Source organism: Cladophialophora immunda (genome assembly GCF_000835495.1).
Source record: "Cladophialophora immunda strain CBS 83496 unplaced genomic scaffold supercont1.7, whole genome shotgun sequence".
NCBI lineage: Eukaryota > Fungi > Ascomycota > Eurotiomycetes > Chaetothyriales > Herpotrichiellaceae > Cladophialophora > Cladophialophora immunda.
Genome location: NW_015622547.1, coordinates 2,640,712 through 2,661,428, shown reverse-complemented (window position 1 = coordinate 2,661,428; position 20,717 = coordinate 2,640,712). Strand labels below are relative to the sequence as shown.

The window sequence follows — 20,717 nt, the reverse complement described above, 5'->3', positions numbered from 1 at the left end:
TCACAGGCCGAGATCAATGGACTTATTGAGGTCTACGTTGAGTACATCCACCCTCTTCTGCCACTCCTCGATCTGGAAGAGTGGCGTGATATGGTGGGCAACAACCCTAAAGACCATCCTCAGAGTGAGCCGAGAGCACTTAGCCTTCTGGTGCTGCAAGGACTCTTGTTCGCGGCCAGTGCTGTGAGTTCACTAAGCAGGCAACGAGACAAAAGCACATGCTGATCGGGCAACCAAAACAGTATATCGACCATTCCACACTAGAGAAGTTAGGTTATACCTCGAGGTTCAAGGCACAAAACACTTTCTTCTATCGGGCCAAAACTCTTTACGACTTCGACATGGAGACCGACCCGATAGCCATTATCCAATGTCTTTTGCTCCTCACGTACCGAGTACGAACTTCTCTCAACCAAAAAGATGCCTTTTATTGGGTCCGTACGGCAATTACACATGCTCAAAATGTCGATCTTGGCGGGATGTGTAAGAGAGCTCCGGAAGGGAGGCAAAAGAAACTGCTCAAGAGACTCTGGTGGTGCTGCCTGGTTAGAGAGGCTCTCGTTGGTCTCGCCATCCGCCAACCCTTGTTACTCAGACATCGCGAACACGAGCCGGCCTTCCTTGAGATCGATGACTTTGGGCTCACCTCAATTGACCAAGAAATCGACGTCAGGACTACGCATGGTGGTGACCTTGCAGGCAAGCGCACACTGGCAACCATCTGCCTCGAGATGGCCAGACTCTGCGTTTGTATCGTGCAAATCCTCTCTATGCAGTCAACGGCAGCTGCCTCTGCCAATGCAGGACAACCGACCGTCTCCCTTTATGAAACCTCAAGTAGTACGGGTAGATCCCGAGATTTTGACGACCAGGAATGTGCAGCACGGCTAAAGAACTGGTTGCGAACATTGAATCCCGATGCTCGCATCCCAGGCCGAAGCATTGCGCCGGAAGGAGATGCCACCCCGCGTGTCGTCATGGCGTGCAGGATCATCTTACATATGACCTATTTCACTGCCATTGGCGGTCTCTACAGGAACCAAGCTGTGGCCCCCCGGATCATGCGTGGGCCAAATCGCTCGCTGAACATGACCGCCAGGTATGCCGGCAGGCAAGTTCTTCGCTCGGCACACCAGATCGCGCTCCTGGCCCAGAGGACCATTCAGGACGATTTAGCAGGGTACATGGCCCCTCACTGGTACGTTGGCTCACCTTCTGTGGTCCCGGGTATATGCTGATATGCAACAATCTCGTTCAGTATCACCAGTCTCTTATCGTCCATCGTTATCCTGCGAGTAGAAGTTAGGTCGGCGCCAAGTACCAAGTCCGAAGAAGCACATTCGGGGTTGAGACACTGCATTCACCTCCTCCAGCTTATGGGCCAGAGGTTTGAAGGATGCCAACGCTTGCTGGATGCCTTGACGCCAATCCCTGATGGTTGGGGAACGACGGGCCCTTCTCATGAGAATCCGTTAGACTCTGCACACTATGACAACCTTGACATCGATTTCGGATCTTTTCTCGACGATTCTCCGTTAGAATACACGGGACAAGACAATCAGGATCAAGCAAATGCAGAGGATACATTCCACTTTGATATTCCCATGGACGAATCGTTCGAGGCCTTCTTCAACAATCCAGAAATCGACGCCGAGTTTGCGGCGCTTTTATAATGATAATATGAATATCTATGTCCTCGATTTGGACAGCACCCGTGCCTCCCTATCCCGCTTGAATGATGTGACCATCTGTAAACCGTGCAGGCTACTCTTGAAGGTCGAACCCAGCTCGGCAAGAACCTGGACACAAGCCGAATATTTTTGTAGTGCCTCGTTCTGCTCCATGCCCGAGACCGTGCAGCTATTCCAAACGTGGACGATGGCAGCAGTGACCACCACAAAGACTACTCCAGGATGGACAAACCGCAAGCTATAATGTCTGCGGTAAGCAGTGAGAAGCCCGCAGATTCGAGAAGCGGAGTGGGTGCATATTTCGGCATGATCCAAAACAACAGTCGGATCTTCTTCCGCTAAGAGAGGTCGATGGAGTAGGATGAAGGCATGGTAATAATGCATGCTGTAGCACATGAATCAGATTATGTCGCAAACAAAGATACCAGCAGAGGGGAGCACACAACAAGAAAGGGGCATCTGGGGTCGTTTTGCTCACTGGAGTTGTAAGATCGAGGAGCCGTATATTACCTGGGTCTCCATGTTGCCATTTTTGTCAAGGTCGATGTCCACCTCAGGTGGCAAATTCTTCTTCCATTGTTCCAGCTCGCTGGTAATCGCTTGGATTGCATTATCGTGGCTGCGGATTGTACTCGGAACTCCACCATAACTGGAACACCTGTCAACGTCTCTGGTGTCACCACTGACTGCTAGCCAGCCTAAGCTTACACGGTGTCGGCAATCTTTCCCATGATAGAAGCGAGACGATATATATAGACTGCAACATTGTAGGCAGGGTTTTGACAATCCTCTGGTTGTCGTTCCGACCGGTCTCGAGCTGGTTCGTGGCGTGGCATATTCGGTATAGATACGACTTCCGGTTTCCGGGTTGTGCATCCAAGCTTCGTCATCAGTGATGGGCGCCCCAGATACAAGCTCCACTGACTATGCGATCGTCATTATACGTTCCAACTTCGCGACTAGCAAGCGGCGGTGCTAACAAAAACAAAATCGGCTGCTTACATATTAAGCCAATAATTAGCCCAGAATATCTCTTGAGACAATTTTCGGGCGCCGGAAAGGTCGTGGGGTTGGAGAGAAGGTTCGAGGTTGGGTTCGAGGTCAAGATGGAGACCCATATCAGTAACCAGGTGGACAGATATACCTCCTATAATTAGCCATCTTCTCAACATTGACTGGTGTAGCGGCCGTATCGAGCATACCAGAGTAAAGCCATCCTGACTATCTTAGCAACAGATTCCAGAAGTGGGAGGAGTCTTGGTGTTTCAGGCAGTTTAGCTTACCACTTGACTCGCGCGCGTTGACCATTTCGTGCGACGAGATGAGTGAAATTGCTTCCAGCGTGGCAAAGGTGGGTTTATCCAACTCAATTTCGAGCAGTGTTTTCGCCCTCTTCGCAAAGAACTCGGAGCTATCTCCCGGTATACCAGGAATAGTACGAGTTGTGTAACAGGCGCCGATGGCGAGACTTGGGACAGAATCAATCCTTTAGCCATAGTCTCTTGAGCGTCATTTGAAAGGGACACTTACATAGCGTTCTGGAGAGTAGGCGAGTAGAACAAAGAGTCCTGCCCGTGATCGTATATTTCCTTCTCTCTCCGGTAAACACATTCATTGACCTCATTGCATATGGCATTGTGCCACTTGAAAAACAATTCCGTCAATTGCTTTTCGATCCGAATGTCACCAGACCATTTTAAGCCGGCCCGTCGCAAGGAAGGATCTCCGTATTGCCGTACACTCCGGAGGCTGGGTTGCAGTAGGTATGATGTCGAACTTTGTGTGAAGGCATGATTGCTAGAGGGTCCATAATAATGTGGCCGTCCGTTGTCGTCATGAGTGGTTCTCCCTCCTCCGTTTTTCATTGATAATGGTCGCCCACCCCCGTAGTCAATCCTTCCCGCTAACCGCCTGACAGAATCACGTTTGTCCATGGGCGCGGCCCAGGCTCGTTGTTCTCCCGTCAAGGGCGATCCAGTGCCATGGGTCAATAAAGAGCGTGACTCTTCATGAGCTGGCCGGTCTTGCTCTGAGCTTGGTTCGAGAGTTATATGTCTCCGCGATGTCTCTCCTGGTGATAGGGGATCATTAGTTGCATCGCCAAGGGGGAAGTCAGACATGTCCTCTTCCGACTCTGATGCTTCATCGTAGTGTTCCAGCAACTCAGCATCACTGAATCCAGGTGCCTCTGCTATCTGCACCCAGTAGTCAAGAACGGGCTCCCGATAATGTTCAAGAGGGCTCGTTTCCAGGCTTGACTGACGCGCCTGAGAATCATTATGGACTCTGGGATGACGAGTCGTATGTTGCCTTGTTGTCGGATGCAAAGACGCTTCGTCAGATGCAGTGACCGTGGCTCGAGGTTGAGCATTTGGTTGGAGAGCAGCCAGATGTTCTGCGGGCACCTCAAGCCTGTTACGAGCCGATTGACTGGAACAGTGTGTTCTACCACGGTAAGAATTCCGTCATGGGCAAATATGGGGTATCAACAATATTGGAAAGGTTCGTCTAACACCTACTTTCGTCTATCTTCACCGAAAACGCAAACAGTTCCATAAAGTTGACAATTGGTGCATCTGGGCCGGTCGTTGTCGCACTACATCAATTCATATGTCCAATGTGAGCTTCGTTGCCGGCCTTTCGGTGTGGATTTTACTTGGGCTCACCTTGGTCTTCCTCTTCCGGCAGGGTGTACATGCCGTTGATATGTGGCGCCGCAGACGGGTCATCCTTGTATTCCGCTCCCGGTTGGCCATGATCAGTAGAATGGGATTATCTCCGTAGGAGTTCAACGTGGCTGAACTACAAATCCCGAATCTGGACGGTGGAAATGTAGATGGTGATGAGCCTCGCTGTGCTGAGGCTGTCACTAGGGCATGATCAACAGTCTGCGATCAGTCTGTCAACAATTCCGCGGAATTGGGGAAGATATCCACGGAAATCCGGGATTCATTATATAGTGGCCCTAGACAAGATGCTCCCCACAATAGCTGGCGGTTGTGTTATGTGTACAAATGAGGGAGCTTGAGCGAGGATAGGATTAAACCGTATATAGCAATTTGGTTTTTCGTTCTCGAGTAATAGAGGTGGTTAGGCGAAAGGAGCCAGATTACGGAGGTGGCTCCCCGCCTAAGAGCTCGGTACGGCTGACTTATTTGCACGGCGGCCGCATCCCCTAGAATTCCTGCCTTGGAGAGCCTGCGCTTTCAACTCGAAGGATTCGTTGCAGATGGTTCCTGACATCCTGCCGTGGTTGATGATTTGAAGGCTAGAAGATGAAAATCAAAAGAGCAGCCTTCCAGGCGAGGGATCTAGCCACGCAGGTTGCGCGGTTCGCGAAGATCCGATTTCAAGTTCTCATATGTCCCGAGAGACGCGCAGGACGAAGATTTGGTCGAGCTGAGACTGGGACGTCTTGAACAAATGCCTTTGGCCACCCTCTTTGAACAGTACATGCTGCCCCTGACTGCTGGCCCTGTGATCAGTGGCGTTCTAGCAGCACGTCGCACTGCCGGCGAATTGAAGCACCCTGTCACGCATTCAGCGCCCTTCGATCATGTTGATAACTTGGTGCAAACAAGCACATCTGCCAATCTGCTATGTGGACATCGCCCACCTTTTAGCTCCCAGCATCATCCATTTCCTCGTCGATTCGGTCAATCGTCATCAGATCACTGTTAATCGCTAACAGATTTCCGTTTTCCAGAGCCCCCGAAAAGGGACTTTCAGCCACATCGAGATCCAGGCCGAAGGCCGGCGTCCCGGAGCCTTTCTCAAACATGTTGCTTCCTCGGGAGCCAATCGACATTACAGTCGAACTGTTCGTGTATTTGCTCCAAATTGAGAGCATCGACCGGGGCCGGTGCTGGCGATCCCTCGTTTCGAGCATTTGCGCGAGCGTCCGCTTGGTATCCCAGCTCATGGAAGACCGAATGCTGTTGATCGATGAATGGAAAGAGCTTGCGAAACTGTTTCGTGAAGAGCTGTTTCCAGATAGACGAAGCAATGAATAAGCCAACAAAGCAGACTCTGAGAAGGACGTGCGGTCGATGCTTCGTGAAGACTCACGCGTTCGAAAGGCCGCTAGAATGTGTTCCTTCACTAAGACTGAGCGTGCTCCACTCATTGGTTCTCGACAGGACGGCGCGGTGGCAATGTCGTCCATCCGTGAGAGGTAGACTCTAACGATATGAGGACCCAGTCCATGCCAGTTGTTGATCGAGGCATTGATCTCAGTCTGGAGATAGTTACCGAACCCGACCCCAAAAGTCGACGCCTGGTCTTCTCGATTCCGGAGCTCAAAATACTTTCGCAGATCACTGCAAGTGCCAGTAGTGTGTCAAGTTTAAATGGCTTGACCCCATGTGAGCATAGCGGCACTTGACGTATTGAATCTGAATTGTCGACAGGCGAATTGAAGGGGAAGATGACGAGGACGCAGGAGCAATATAAAACCCAGACTGCAGATACTCGGGACCAAGCAGCAATTGGCGAGCGAGCACCGACGTCGTTGAAGGTGCGCCTGTTCTTCTTCACGAAAGCTTTGCACCATTCGAGTATCGTCCTTATCGCCATCCTGGCATCTCCACAATCGAAAAGATGATCATGAAATGCCACTTGCGGTTCGAGACACCGTGCCGACATATGCAACGTACCGCGTGGTAGACCGTCTCTGAGCATTCCCTTCAGAAAACCTGTTATAAGAAGGTGTTCGCGATCTTGAATTTCAGGCAGAATAACCTCGAAGCGTTCTCCAATGCAGCTGACAGCGAGGCGAAGCGCAGTGTCCTTTGGATCTTGAGATTCTGACCCCAAAGGGTGCCTTTGCAAATATGACAGGTAGAGATTGAGTAAAGCCATATCAAGATTGTATGCAAAGCCGTACGTCCGCAGTAAGGCTTGGACGTTTAATAACGCGTGGTATGCAAAGTCTGCCCGGCGGCCAGGTCTCGAGGTTCGGCCGCAATTGATGGCTGCAGTGACCATACACCGCGCGCAGTTGTTTATCGACGTGGCTGACGGGGGGTACATCTCGTCATTCGAGATATTGCTCGTGCAAGCCTGCCAATATTTGTACTCGACATAAAACAGATCGGATGCATCATCGAAAAGACCAGCAGCGGCGAAAGTGGCGGCGACCCCTCGGATTTCGCACACTTCTGATGCTGAGAGAGTACACGGGTCCTCAAAACCTGGCCAGAGAGGAAGCAGTGAGCAACGGATCACCTTGGCAATCGATAAGTGTGACACCAATAGTGTGGGTACAGATCCTGGCTCAAACTCGGAGTTCCGGGAACTGTTATAGGGACTCCATTGTGAGGACGAAGCTTGGTCAACTAAGCGAGCTGGGGCCTCTTCACTGAGCTTTCTATTCGTAATCGACGCATCGTCCGTGGAAGCAGTCTCCGCGGGCGTGAGAGGAGGAGTCGAGGAGAGCTGCGATGATCGCCTCTCATAACGGCCGCTATTGATACTTGAACGGTCGGAGGGAGATGACATAATGTCGTGAGAGTTGATGTAAGGAGCGCGTGTCTGTCGCATTGGAAACATTGCCAGTGAGTTCCCAGAAAAAGAATCGGCAAGTGTGCCTTTGGGACCAGTCCGTGCAGCCTGTTGCTGGATTTCTATGCCTCCGTCAGATGAAAGATACTGTTTCGCTAGGTTCGTGTGGTCTGCTTCCTCTCTAGACGCATAGTCACGTTGCGTCCTGAAAGAGCCACGCCGAGGCAGTGACTGGGCGTCGGAGCTTGCCTGTAAGTTGGGAGCTGGGGCGGTGTCGGGCGTGACGACCGGTGCATAAGCCGGTACAATGTGTGGTTCGACCGAGCCGTCCTCCTCGAGATTCGTACCCATCACAGCCTCCGTTGAAGGCATAGATGGATCTGCAAATGTTGTCTGGTCTGTGTCGGCGGTCAGACCCCATCTTTTCATTTGGAGTCTGAGCTGGGAAGATCTGATTTGGTCAGTCCCCATCTCGAAGCCCGCGATTTGACATACGAAGGCTCGAATTTTTCGCTCTTCAATACTTCCAGTATTGTCGTCCTCCAGTACCCTTCACGATGAAGTGTAGTGATCAGATCTTGGAACTTTTCCCAGGTGGCCTGCGTGATGCGGGGGGCATTGCCTGCCTTCCCATAGACCCAGCGGTGTGGCGGCTTGTCATCATCGTATTGACGCGCAGGCTCTCGGAAAGACATATCGATCGTAGGGGCGTCTAGGAGGTCGTATGAAGGTGTCGGCAAGCACTTCGACCGAAATCAACATCAAGCTGAAGGCACATTGTTCGCCGAGAGCTCGCAGAGGAGCAGACTCCTACTTGAATGAGAGACCGAAGCGAGAATGGTGCTAGTACTTCAGAAAGGAGGCAACAACGGTCCTCCCCTATGATGCAACTAGCTACAGTTGGCCTGCGCCCGATCACGGCAGTGATCGAGGAGGCTGAGACAAAGATGCAGTCGTGCGAAGGCCAATCAGCATTGGGCGCTGGATCCACGGGTGGCCCCCGCATTGTGTTTTCCCCAAAGGGTTTTAGGCGATGGCCAGCTCCCGAACAAGTGGCTGACATCGTTCGGTCCCTGAAACCCACAGAAAAGACACTCACGAGCGAGCTCCTGTGGACTCCGATAAGGCGCCCAATCTCAGCTACTATCATTGTCCGTTGCTTGCTCGTTACGACCTCGTTACGACCTCTCTAAAACCACCTTACGACATACGATAGTACAAGCAGGACTCTACTCCAAGTCGTGAGTTCATGAAACCTGAGTTCCGGGGATCAGGCGCAGCGGTAGCCGAATCTTCACACCCTCCAGGCCTTGGTCTCTCCTCCAGATGGTTTGATTGGCCTGAGTCAAAACAACCCGCAGACTAATGCTTGAGCGTGCCCTACCGTGCAGAATCCAAGCCTCCTAGTGCTGCCCGTGGGCGTTGATCTATGCGCTTATCTCGATTTGGGAATTGACAAGCCCGAACATCCATCCGCATAGGTTCGTGGCCCGAGAACATGGACCAACATGCGCATTCTGTATGCACGGACAGCTTGCCCCTGCACAGCCAAAAGAAGTAATTGTCAAGGGCACCCATCGTGCTCGACTTGACCACAGCTATAAAATGATTGTGTCTCAGGATGGCAGAGAGGTGGGCAAGCTCACGAACTCCTTGGTAGACAATTCCAGCTTTCCTCGGGGAGACGTTCCTTCGTCGAGTAAGCTGTCGCACTCGAACTGCCCAATCTTCTCCAAGGCAGAAATATACTGATTGAAAGCCAATCATCTTCACCAGCTGTCAGTAAGTGTGCTCGGGTTTGAGGAGGATTCCCGCAGTCAGTTTAGTACTAACAGAAAGTCACCACCAGCAATGAACAAAGAAGACTTTCAATACATGGGTGACCACCACCAAATCGCCGACGGTGCCCAGTACCCCGCTCAGACTGTCGAAGGAAATGGACAACTCGTCGACCATTCTCTCGAAAGCCCCAGCTGCAAGGAAGCAGAAAAGTGGGAGTATACCGAGCGCCCCACAATCAACCATGGCCAGACAAAGTCGATCAACGGTAGTGCGCCATGGCATGCTCTCGCTGCAGTCAAGAAGGAAGAAGTTCCCAAGAAGCCTGTCAACTAGGCAGTGAATGGTGAAGGAAGATGGGGGTGGATCAGTGTCTGAGGCAACGGCATGGTTGGTACCTTGGCCAGGTGCAATACACACGACATATAGGCGCTGGTAGAACCAGTCTTCCCTTGTTCCAAGTTCCGTTGCTTTCAAGGTTCTTCCGTGCTATTCTTCAGACAACGTCTTCGTGGCCAATATCGTGACGCGTGGGATGGAGACACTCAACTGCTGCCTCGCGACTGCAAGCAGCTGGCCAAGCTTCATTTTAGCTAATGTGCTTCTCGAACTCTCGTCTTTACTGCGTCAACCTCTCACGGCCGGAAGAACCTCATCGTTGAAGCATCGACGGCTGAATACTGCGTGGCGGTGAATGGGGGCTGCTCATGACTGTCGTGTATTGTGGCAAGATGGTCGCGACAGTTGCCCTCCCACGTTGGATCACTGCAAACAAGATAAAGCAGAGGAACAGTGTCGGACTTGGCCCGCAGCTCCTGCTTTTGCTGTGAGACATCTGCGGCGGCTGAGCTGACGGATACACGGGTCTGACGCCGCCACTGTTCTGATCATTTGCCAACATTTGTCGGTATTCTACACAGGCTCCGTCGATAGGCTCTCGCACCCTGACGATATTTCACCTCACATTTCCTCTGGCGAAGCAATGCGTGATTGGCAATATCGGACGGCTCTGGTGTCTGCGGAGCTTGCTGACGAACAGTCTGCCAGTGTTCCGTGAACAATCTTCGTTCGATTGCCATGTTTTCGTCCGCAACCCCAAGAGGCAGCACATTGCTGTCGAAACACTGCATGCAGAAACTATACATCGGGTCAGTAATGCGACATCTGCACACAGATTGACTCTAGTAGAATATGTCCCTAATCGGTCCAGTCTCCTGACTCTTGCTCGGGAGATACTTGGCAGATAGATCCGAGTCAACTTATCAGCCAACTATCCACGCCTTCTGTCTAAAAGCCTTGACTCTCTGATTGGATTGACCTCTGGCTTCGGAATCAGAATCGAACACGGCCGGCCGTCTATTCAGGACGGATCTGAGAGTCGTACAGCTTCTCCGCCGAGGATGCGGACGACAGTGCTTCCTTGGATCTTCTTTCAAGGCGACAAACAACGTCTGATGCCCGGTTGACCAATGGCAGCGCAGAAGCTTATGGGGACTCCTTATGCAGGGCAGGGATTTCTTCATTCCGTTTCCGGTATAGGCTGGTCGCCGCGATATGGGATTCTCCACAATAGCCTTTTATGCTAGCAGAAAGCAAACACCGAGATGTCTTGTTTCACTGGCGGCAGGCTCCATCCTCGGGTCAATCAGATGTGGGGTTGAAATATGATCTACTGGCTTCGGACGAAGAAATAGACCTCGGTGGAACACAAAGAGCCGTTTCCAGGAGACGTCGCCTATAAAACGAGGGTGTAGCCTGCCAGGTACCGTGTCCTTCCCAGACATTTCTCTCAGATTTCCTTTCCCCAGAAGAAGAGAACATTCGCTCTTACTTGCTCAGGATCACCATTGCCCTGTTGACTACTCTCTCGTGGTCATGTCGCCAGACACACTCGCTCTAAACGGCAAGGTCGCCATCATTACCGGATCAGCCAAAGAGAACGGCATTGGCGCAGGTATTGCGTCTGCCCTGGCGCGTAATGGTGCCTCGGTGGTCATCAACTATGTCTCCGAATCGTCTGGCCCTCGCGCCGCAGAGGTGGCCAAGAAGATTGAACAAGCCGGAGGGAGAGCCGTTGTTGTGCGAGCAGATGTATCGACCCCGGAGGGAGCGAAGCATCTTGTTGAAACCTCCCTCAAGGCTTTACAGGTCGACAAGGTCGATATCCTAGGTATGTGGCATCTCAAATCGGAACTCTTACCCTCATTTCTTCCGGCTCGCATCGTTGGAAAGTTGACATGGGATCAATTATGTGTCATAGTGAACAATGCAGGGGGAGGTCCCATCGTCCCAGTAATGCAAGCGACAAAAGATGACGTGGAAAAGACCTTCGCGGTTAACGTCTTCGCCTCTCTGTACATGACGCAAGCCGTGGTTTCTGTGATGCCTCGAGGAGGGCGCATTATCAACATCGGCTCCATTGCGTCGAAAATGGGCATGGCGCCAATTCCGTTGTATAGTGCATCCAAAGCCGCCATGGATACGCTGTCATATGCAATGGCAATGGAGGTATGTAGGATCCTCGTCGATTGGTTGTTGATGGCTTTTCCACCCAATTGCCCTCAATCGCAAGCATCTGAGACGACTATTGACGGGTCATGTTGTAGCTCGGACGAGGACATGGGATCACGATCAACACAATAGCGCCGGGACCTGTTCCAACAGGTGAGTAACTCCCAGCCAAGAAAATCACTCAAGTTTCGCGAGTATTCCTCGACTCTACTCTTGGTTCTTGGGTCATTCCCTGAACTTGATACTGACCTTCGAGGCATTGCAGATGGTCTGCCCAAGGGGCCGGTTGCCGACGCTGTGCACAACTTCCTCATACCACTCACGAGAGCCGAAGAGAGAATGGGAACAGTCGACGATATCGCCGATGCGGTGCTTCTTCTTGCCTCGGAAAAGAGTCGATGGATAACTGGCCAGTTCATCTCAACGAGTGGCGGAATTACCGGAGGATGAGACTTGACGCTTTGCAAGCCGGAGCGAGTTCGAGAGTTGAGCGGCTCCCTTGAAGTTGACCAGCAAGCGTGCTAAATTCCAAGTCTCCTGAATCTGCCTAGGACAAGCACGAAGCGTGATCAATTGCAACGATGACGTTTGGGGCTCTCATCTCCATCAATTCGTCAATCCAGATCAAACCTTTCGCGACATCAACGGCAGCCTTGCCACTTTTGATTCTCATAGCTCTCATCACGTTGACAGTAGCACCCGCATGCAGTCCATTGTATTGGTTCAACCGCAAGGAAGCGACCATGATAATAGCCCAAAGGCTGAGTTCCGGAAAGCAAGCGCCAATAAAAGGGGCTGTGGAGACGAGAGCCGAGAATCGCTGTAGCAGTATGGTGAGCTCATCTGCTATGAGTGAAAATGCTTGCTTCACGCTGGCAACCAAGATGAGCAAGGCGAGTCTGACCAGCTCGCGAAGCACTGCCTCCGAAGAAATATCGCTAGGTGAATCTGTATCGGTCAGGCGTCGTAATGAGAGTACAAAATGAAGGACCGGCGTGATTCGTTTCGCCGCCCTGGCGCCATCTTTCCAGAACGAAGGATCACCCCCATTTTCATTCACGAATGCCGCCAACTGTGCCCCTTTTTCGAGGGCGATTGCGCAGTCCGCAAGTCCCGCTGGGGAATTACGAACCCGTACGAGGAGATCCTGCATAGACTGAGAGAAAAGGTTGTTTCCAAAAGTCGCAGCGGAGAAGCCAGGAGGAAGCGGGAAGCGTGGCTTGCGATCGAAAACGGAGGCGCCAAGGATATCAAACCTGCAAACAGTCAAAATGTTGCTCATTCGAATCACTGATTCACTCTCGCGCTCTCCCGTACCAACAGGTGAACATGACGATGTTGCTATTCAGAGCTTGAATACCGCCGCGAAGCCGGACAATGTTGTTTAGGCCGTTCATATGGACATTGTATCGATCCCATTTGCCGACAGTAGACTACTGCAACAGTTATCATCAAAGCCTGAGCCTGGTTTAAGGTTGAGGGAACCGACATCATGGCAGAGAAATCCTAGGACCGTTGTGATGACACCCTCACTGATATTGTGGGATTCCCTTCCAAGCCTCTGAGCGACTTGATTGAGACACAAGCTGAGATATTTTGAGGACTCCTCAAAGTCACTGTACTCACAACCTTTGCGTTCAGTCATCTGGTGGAAGAACAACGCTGCGTTTGCCAATGAGAGGTAGAATGCGGTGTTATCGATGACGGCCATTGCAAACCACTCATGTCGGAATGGTCGATAGAGGTAGTCCCCCTCGTTGTGCACTATGGCCAGTAAGCCAGAGGACTGAGTCAAATGCTTTGAGGAAGGAGCATACTGAATTGGATCAATTGGCGGGCTCTACCATCGGTTTCCACAGGAAATAACGCATAGGGATGAAGCGAATTAGGAACATGCTCATAGCAGCCCAGGTCTTGATGTGCCCTATAAGCACCTGTCTCCCCGTTGCCTTCCATAGCAACGCTATCGATTCTCGCTGGAGGAAGCCTCAACTCGAAAGTAATAGATTTTGGACGCTTCTTCCGCGACTCGGCAACGCGAGCCATGACATGGTGCCGAACGATTCTTTGGGTTCTTCTTTGCTTGGAGTCATCTGGACGGGATATGTGGACGAATGTGAAGTCTGCACAGGTACCGCGGCTCTTGGTCTTGGGCACCATTGGAGTTGAAGTGGGATGTAAGTATGGCTTGAACAGAGGCTTTTTCACTGGAAGTTGGGGAGTTCAAGGCTAGAACAAGCAATGTACTTATGTGGCAGCGATTGCGTCTGACAAAAACTCCTACGCAAACTCCTATTAGATCCTGCTGGTAATCCTACATGTCAGACGAAGTCATTTCTCTCCCGAGTGGCCGCCAATGGGCGTGCACATTGAAAACTCCATCTGGCAGGTCTAATATCGCGCGACCTGAAAAAAGTGTCGGCATCATTGAACATTCTCCCTCCAAGCCATCCAGCCCTCTTTTCACCTGGCAAATATATGGCTCCTTTCACGTATTACCCATCCTTCCTTTGCTGCACCCAATGATAGTGCGCTGTCACATGTCTTCCCAAACGCTCCGTTCTTCGGGTCATGCGCAGATGCTTTGAGCAGCTTCCATTCAGAAGTCAGTTGTGCAGCCATCCAATTGCTCCGCGTCTGTCGTTCTTCAGGGCTGGATCGAGTCAGATAAGCTTTGTCCCAAAGCTTCCGTCCTATATTCCACCTCTGCCTGCGACACGAAAATCTCTATCGTACTCCTTCCGAAACCGACGTCAAGATGCCCCTAGTCCTGCACCCCAGGATGTCTCCGCTTCCACCCAGGCGAGAAGTACAAGGAAGAGCAAGGCTATTCGAAAGAAGGACATCAATACAGCGAGGCCGTCGCAGAGAAGCCCCGAGGACTGGGTCGCCGAGGTGGAGAGATTTCTTCCGAGACGCTTGAGTCGGCCAGATGATCTTGAATCTCGAGCCGTCATCCCGCCTGACGTAGATGTTGAGGATGTGCTTCGGACTCTCACCAGTGCTCGCAATCAGAGCGATGTGGATATTCTGGGCTTCCTGGCGCTCAATCAACGCAGATTCAAAGCGGTTGTTGGTCTTGTCGAAATCTTGCTGAAGGCTGTTGCACTCGCAGCTAATGAGCCATTCAAAGACGAACTACCGTCCAACATTGACTGGCCACATGGATCGTTTGCGAAGCGAGATGGTGCTCCCATTGAACTCGAACGCCCTTTGCACGTCAGCCGACGGCCTCTTGGTAGCTCTCGGCAACCTTTCGACTTCGCTTTGTCAGAGAAGAGTCAAGAGATCACAATGGAGCTCATCTGGTCTCTCCTCGCCGACCTTGTTCTGGCTTCTACCAATCGCCCTTCAGATGAAGGGAAGCAGATTATGAACACCGTACATCAGATCTTGGCACTCATTCACAATCTGGGACTCGTTCCCCCGACTATCTACACCTACTGCCTCCCTCAAGGTACAACGACTCTTCAACAGTCTCCCATCCTTCATCTGCTGAATTCGAGAATTTTATCGACGCTCTCAGACGCTGTTTGGCATGCCTACCAGGATGAGGTTACTGCGCGGTCTGGCAAAACGGAGAGCAGTCCCTGGAATATCTTTCGAGAGCCGCCGCCTAGTCGCTTGCGACCTAAGAGGCGTGAGCTTGGGCCGGAAGTGTGGCTGGAGTTCATCCTCTGGTGCTGTGTTGAGGCTGGATTTGCCGCGACCGGAGCTCGAATCATCCAGTCGTTGCAGACTGACGCAGGCGGTCCTTGGCAAGCTATTCATTGGCCTGATAATCGAGTGCCGTCAATAGACTGGGACCAACGAACTCGCAGGGGTGATCTACAGAGTCAAGGCGAAAGCTACCACGGGGAACAACTTGCAGTCGACACTCCTCGAAAGTTTGTTAGCGCAGAAGTTGTTCTGGCGATCGCTGACTGCCTGATCAACAACCTCAACGTCTCTGTTACAGACGGCGAAGTGCCTGTCACAGAAATCCAAGATGATATCAAAGGGCTAATATCTTTTGCGGAACCGCATGGTCTGGCACCTGCGTATTTCGACTATCTGGCTGTTCGTCTACTCCAGACTGAAAGTATGTATGATATGGACAAAGCCAACTCTCTGCGAAAGCTAGCGTCTACTATCTCTCAGCTTCGAGCCATGCATTATGTGGAGGGAACCCATCTACAGAGTTCCGGGCTTGACTTCGATTCCATTCTGGATCACTCCGAAGTGCATGCCGGGATCCTTCACCAGGGCCTGCAAGCCTGCATTGAGGCGAATCTTGTCACAAAGGCTGTCGACACGTTCACAGAAATCCAGAAAATGGTTGATGGTAACAAACTTGAAGCTATCGGAGAATTTTTGTCGCTTTCACTCAGTCCAGAGGATGGTTTCTTTACTTCCAGGCATGCCAAAGGTCGAGGTGAATTCCTTAATACCTACGGACAGCTTCCTATCTACAAATTGCCTCCGTTCCTCGATCTGGTGAGCAATGCGGGGTTGTTTGGCTTGGGAGATTGGCTTCTGTTCTCAGAGGATATCGACGGAGCCATCTTGCCTCCTTCCACTTGGGCAAAGCGGTCTGTTACGGCTGCGGTAACGCGCTATGCATCAGCCAAGAACGACCCTATTCTGATCAAACGCATCTACAGCTTGACCAAAAGATCGGGCAGAAAATTGACCGTAAATGTCATCAGAGCTTTGGTGGTGTATCACGTCAATGCGTGCGACTGGACAAGTGCTGTTCTCAATCTCAGGGATCTGCGGCGCGCTGAAGGTGGCGGTTACAGTCCCAAGATCGTCGCAAGTCTTGCAGCCAAGATTCTAGCCCTAGAAGTCGATCCGGCGGTCATGCGACAAGAAGATGCTGAGTCCGATCTTTCACAGGCAATGCTACTGCTCTGTAATATTCTTGACGGTATCTATGACTCTCCAGCGGCGAGCTTCAGGATCGCCCAAAAGAGGACCTTCAGACAACAAGTGGGCTACCTCTTGCGCCTCTTGGAAAACGTGGCGGACGGCGAACTTGCAGAAACTGCCACTCGCTTCAAATCGAGATTCCCAGTCAGTAACGAGCCGAACCTTGCGACGGACACGTTCAATGTTCTATTCTCCGCAATCGTCGAAACCAGGGGTGTACTAGAAGGGCGAAATATCTGGCATTTATTCTGTAAAGATCCAAGGGACTACCCTTCGTCAGTTCTACTGGTCGGTGGCCACGACTCTACATCCGACGACCATGCCACAGACAAGGACGAAGATGAATTCTTTGAAGGGCAAACAAATGATGCACGCAATGATGTGGTCGGTTTCGGCGAACCTGACAAAGATTATCTTGGCTCAAGAATGATTACGGTCGACTCGCCTCAAATCTCCGACGCCATCCAGCACGCGGGTTCTCAAATCCCCGTTGCTTCCCCTGCCTCGCTCAATATAAATTCTGCATTGCCACTCGATGATTTGGACTTAGCCGGCAACCCAAGTTCCAGCACCTCTGACGTAGGAAGCGAAGACCCAGATATTCCTGTCGAGATGGTCGGTATGGACATGGATTCGGCACCGCCGCTTCTGAATCCAATTGTCGTTCCCAACATGCGCACCTTACAAATCATCGTCAGAGGAGCTCTGTCTGAAATACAAGACAGAAAGGAGCGCAAAAGAGGCCATACTGACCTCGATGCAATCCTCAGATGGGCGGAACAGTTCTATGGGGCGTTCAACCTAGCGCGTGAGGATATCGAGACCGAATTGCGCATCTCCGAGTCCTTACCGGGGAAACTGAGGATTGCAACCAAACATCGCCGAGCAGCATATGGATTGCGACGTGAGAAGTTCAGACTCGACGTGGGCAAGCTCTTTACCAAGGGAGTCTTTGTCCCTAGACGTCCTGGCCCTCAACAACCGGGGCAGGAGACAACCCCATCGAATGGGACAGATGATATGACAGAAGTTGCCGTAATTACGACGCAGGGCGAGGCTGAGGATGGAGGTGAACAGATTGAGCCGCCTTCTCGACCGACTTTCAAGGTCCGGAAATTTGCTACCTCTGTCCAGCATGCATAGCCTTGACATACGGAGCTGGTGCTGGTTGTGAGATCTGGATAGTTGCCAGGCATGGTTACAATGTAAATTTAAAGACCTGTACTTTCCATTGTACAATATCACCTACATGTTCTACTTGTGCAATATCTGCAAAGCAGGTCCCCCCAGTCGTCGTTCTATCTTAATAACCACAGCGCTCTGCGTGGAACGAGCTCGAGTGAACGCAGTGACCGTGGCGCCGACAAGGCTGGAAGGACAGGGGCACCCAGTACTGCTTGAGGGGCATATTGAAGTAGATGGCCGATCGCGGACGTTCACCTCTGGTGAAGATCACTCCGGTACCACTCCTGCATATGCATTATACGTCAGAGATCAGCGGCCCAGGCGGGCCACTGGAGCCCTAAAGCCAACCAACCTCCGTTCTCGATAGGGTTACACGAAGAGTTCGATGCCAGAGGCACAAAAGAGGGAGGGAGGGGAAGTCTCTCTGCCATGCATCGGATGAAGGACTCTAGAGCCTAGAATCTAGAATAGGTCCCCCCCCTCTCGCTACCTCACTCTCCAGTCTCCACGGAGATGAGCCGGGGACTTTTCATCCGTAAGAAAGACAAATATATGACGATCGGCTTGGGAGGCCTAGCAGCAAGGGCAACAAACACCCTGCCCCAGAACCATCCTCGTATTGCGTACGGATCCGCATCCCCCGCAAAAGCCACAGTGCAATAGTAGTAGTCCGTTGTGGGACGAGACACGATGGGTCAGCCGTGATGCGCTGATTTCGTGATCTCCCCCATCCCTCTTTCGTAACGCGTCGAGGACGCAGCGATCAGCGTCCAGTCCGGTTCTGGGGATGTGAGGAGTGTTGAGAACTCTGATGGGAGTGATGATGTATATTGCTCCGTGCTCCATGGCCAGAGCAAGAATAGGAGGGAGGGAGGGCAAACCTAAAGACGCAGTTGTGACATGTGCGATTGCTGGGTTCCCTATGGCTTATGGCTACCTATATATATTTGGATGCACAAAACTTGCGGACAAGCAGATAGACAGGCAATGGTCCAGGCGAGGAAAGACAAGAAGGAAAGATTCCTGTTTCTCTCCCCTCCGTACAGCTGAGTGCACGACTTCCCCCGCTACCTGACCGGTCAGCATTCTCCTCTTCGCTCTCTTCCCCCCTTCCTCAGGCCCAATCAGTTGTCAGGGCTGGGCAAAACGAGTAATCATTACTCCAGCATCATTTTTGAGGAGACGCGGGGGGTGGAGAGGAGAGAGGGCGAGGAACGCAACAAAAAGCGGCCATGAAGGTCTCGTCTATTCTCACCTTCCTCACCTCGATCGTACCCGCCGCCATGTCCCAGCAAGTCAATCGCAGCGCCACTAACGGCTGGGGTTCGACGCCCTCGCAGCGCCACTATATCAACCATACCCAAGCCTTGCAGGTCATCAATGCAGGAATCCAGCGTGCAGAGGCCATAGGGTAAGTTGTTTCCCAACCCAACCACAAGAAGGATTCGACGCCTAGGGCGGACCAATTATGCAAAGGGACCATGTTTCGTTGACGAAAATTATGGGCAATAAAAGTGTACCGCAAAACATTGCAGTGCTCGATCCGTCGTCGTGGCTTGTGGCTTTTGTCCATATGGATAATTCTTTTCTGGGAAGCATTGTAAGTCGGGCACAAATCTATCTACCCAACCCCCTTTAGGCAATGGCAAGATCCCATCATGTGGTGGTCACGCCACAGAAAGTTGCCCCTTTTGGGTGGGCCATTTCACCAGGTGCGAAACGGAGGGCCAATTCTTACAAACATCCCAAACCAGGACATCTCTCAGAAGAAGGCCAAAACCGTGGTGCTCTACAACGGCATCCCGAACAACGCCTTGCAGAATCGCAGCGAGCCGGGCGGTGATCTCTGGGGCATCCAGGAAACCAATGGTGGTACGGTTGTCTTTGGCGGTGGTCAACCAATCTTTGATCCTGATGGATACTTCATCGGCGCGGTGGGCGTGAGCGGAGGTACCGTGGAGCAGGACATTGATGTGGCGGTGCATGCGGCGCAGAGCATCGGCACGACCGTCACCTCGTCGTCGTGATTGCGCGATAAAAGAGGGGAAATGTGTGTTGCTCACCGGGGGGTCATGGAAAGTGACGCTCTTTTTAATCTGGCAACGAAGTCAGCGCTTGAATTGGAAAGGTCCAAGATGAACGGCAATTCGGTCCGCACAAAGTAAGCATAAGTCCTCGTATATACCCCCGTACAGGGTAGCTTTACCATTCAAGGTACTTGCTCCAGATCCTGCATTCGTCATTCAGATAATACGGGTACCGGATCTGACATGGTCGTCAGGCCGCCAAACAGTAATCATGTGGTTGCACTTGCATTGGTGCCGTTGTCCCGGAGCTGAGCTTGCATTGACAAGGCAATTATATAGGCAAAGACGTGGCGGCCGATGCCTGAGGGATTGATTGTTCGTCGATCTCTGGCTGGTTGTTTTGTGCATTTTGTATGCTTGCTGAGTTTACGCCTCACGTGAATAAACAAAGAGCTGATCCACCATTCGCGCGAACACCTAGTCTGAGAGCGCGCACGGCATTACTATTATATCACCATTATCATCATGAGTTGGACCTCAGCATTCGCCCAGAACAAGGCCACCCCGAGCGATGCTTCGATAAGGGCGAGCGGCGAGTCCAGACCGCGGCGAGCCGAGTACAACGTCTTGAGGAAGAAGAGAGACAAGCGACAGAAGGACATGCACCGGCCGAGCAGAGACGCATTGGTCAACAACGAGGACGATGACGACGACGATGAGTCTGTGGGACCTTGGAAGGAGAGTGCGCAGGAGCAGAAGGTGTCGAGGTGGAGGCGGATGTTCAGACGCCGGCGTGGGATTTAAGGATGGCGGTCACTTGTGAGGGACATCCGTTGCTGGGCCAGACGCTGTATAAGACACTATCCCTCCTCTTGTATGGGCCACTGGTATGGTGGAGGATGGCGGTGAATGGAACAAGGTGGCTCAACCCAGTACGGAGTAACGAGACATGATTTGCGCTTCCCCCAACGCGCTCAATTTGCGGTGCGGAAGCCACTCGGCGGGCTGGTGGCCGGGACGTCTTTACAATATCCGATTTCTCCCGAGCTGAGGCTCATTGTATGGCTGCGGCGACTGCGGTGTGTGTCTGACAAGTGAATAAGAATAGCAG

At 51.9% G+C, this 20,717-nt stretch overlaps 6 protein-coding genes across 6 annotated transcripts; 4 read left to right on the top strand and 2 right to left on the bottom strand.

The window, feature by feature from the left end:
* Positions 1-2,165: 2,165 nt before the first annotated feature.
* PV07_11643 (uncharacterized protein) lies at positions 2,166-3,625 on the bottom strand (the record flags this gene model as incomplete). Its single annotated transcript, XM_016399103.1, has 6 exons — positions 2,166-2,340; positions 2,400-2,615; positions 2,694-2,838; positions 2,894-2,908; positions 2,975-3,159; positions 3,222-3,625. The coding sequence occupies 6 exons, from the start codon at positions 3,623-3,625 to the stop codon at positions 2,166-2,168; spliced, it is 1,140 nt and encodes a 379-aa protein (XP_016243665.1).
* Positions 3,626-10,668: 7,043 nt separating this feature from the next.
* On the bottom strand, positions 10,669-13,643 carry PV07_11641 (uncharacterized protein; the record flags this gene model as incomplete). The annotated part of the gene is made up of 4 exons (XM_016399101.1): positions 10,669-12,739; positions 12,801-12,916; positions 12,973-13,247; positions 13,301-13,643. 4 exons carry the CDS (start codon positions 13,641-13,643, stop codon positions 12,031-12,033), a joined length of 1,443 nt encoding a protein of 480 aa, XP_016243663.1. The 3' UTR covers positions 10,669-12,030.
* PV07_11642 (uncharacterized protein) lies at positions 10,848-11,933 on the top strand (the record flags this gene model as incomplete). The annotated part of the gene is made up of 3 exons (XM_016399102.1): positions 10,848-11,480; positions 11,579-11,636; positions 11,749-11,933. The coding sequence occupies 3 exons, from the start codon at positions 10,848-10,850 to the stop codon at positions 11,931-11,933; spliced, it is 876 nt and encodes a 291-aa protein (XP_016243664.1).
* Positions 13,644-13,909: 266 nt separating the features above from the next.
* Positions 13,910-17,641, top strand: PV07_11640 (uncharacterized protein). The gene has a single exon (XM_016399100.1). It carries the CDS (start codon positions 14,055-14,057, stop codon positions 17,535-17,537), a length of 3,483 nt encoding a protein of 1,160 aa, XP_016243662.1. The 5' UTR covers positions 13,910-14,054; the 3' UTR covers positions 17,538-17,641.
* A 1,170-nt stretch (positions 17,642-18,811) lies between these two features.
* PV07_11639 (uncharacterized protein) lies at positions 18,812-19,606 on the top strand (the record flags this gene model as incomplete). The annotated part of the gene is made up of 3 exons (XM_016399099.1): positions 18,812-18,990; positions 19,056-19,179; positions 19,334-19,606. 3 exons carry the CDS (start codon positions 18,812-18,814, stop codon positions 19,604-19,606), a joined length of 576 nt encoding a protein of 191 aa, XP_016243661.1.
* A 525-nt stretch (positions 19,607-20,131) lies between these two features.
* On the top strand, positions 20,132-20,410 carry PV07_11638 (uncharacterized protein; the record flags this gene model as incomplete). The annotated part of the gene is made up of 1 exon (XM_016399098.1): positions 20,132-20,410. The coding sequence occupies one exon, from the start codon at positions 20,132-20,134 to the stop codon at positions 20,408-20,410; it is 279 nt and encodes a 92-aa protein (XP_016243660.1).
* Positions 20,411-20,717: the final 307 nt, after the last annotated feature.

Excerpts from the sequence above, each read along its gene's own strand:
- PV07_11640 (XM_016399100.1), top strand. The coding sequence starts at position 14,055 with ATGCGCAGATGCTTTGAGCAGCTTCCATTCAGAAGTCAGTTGTGCAGC.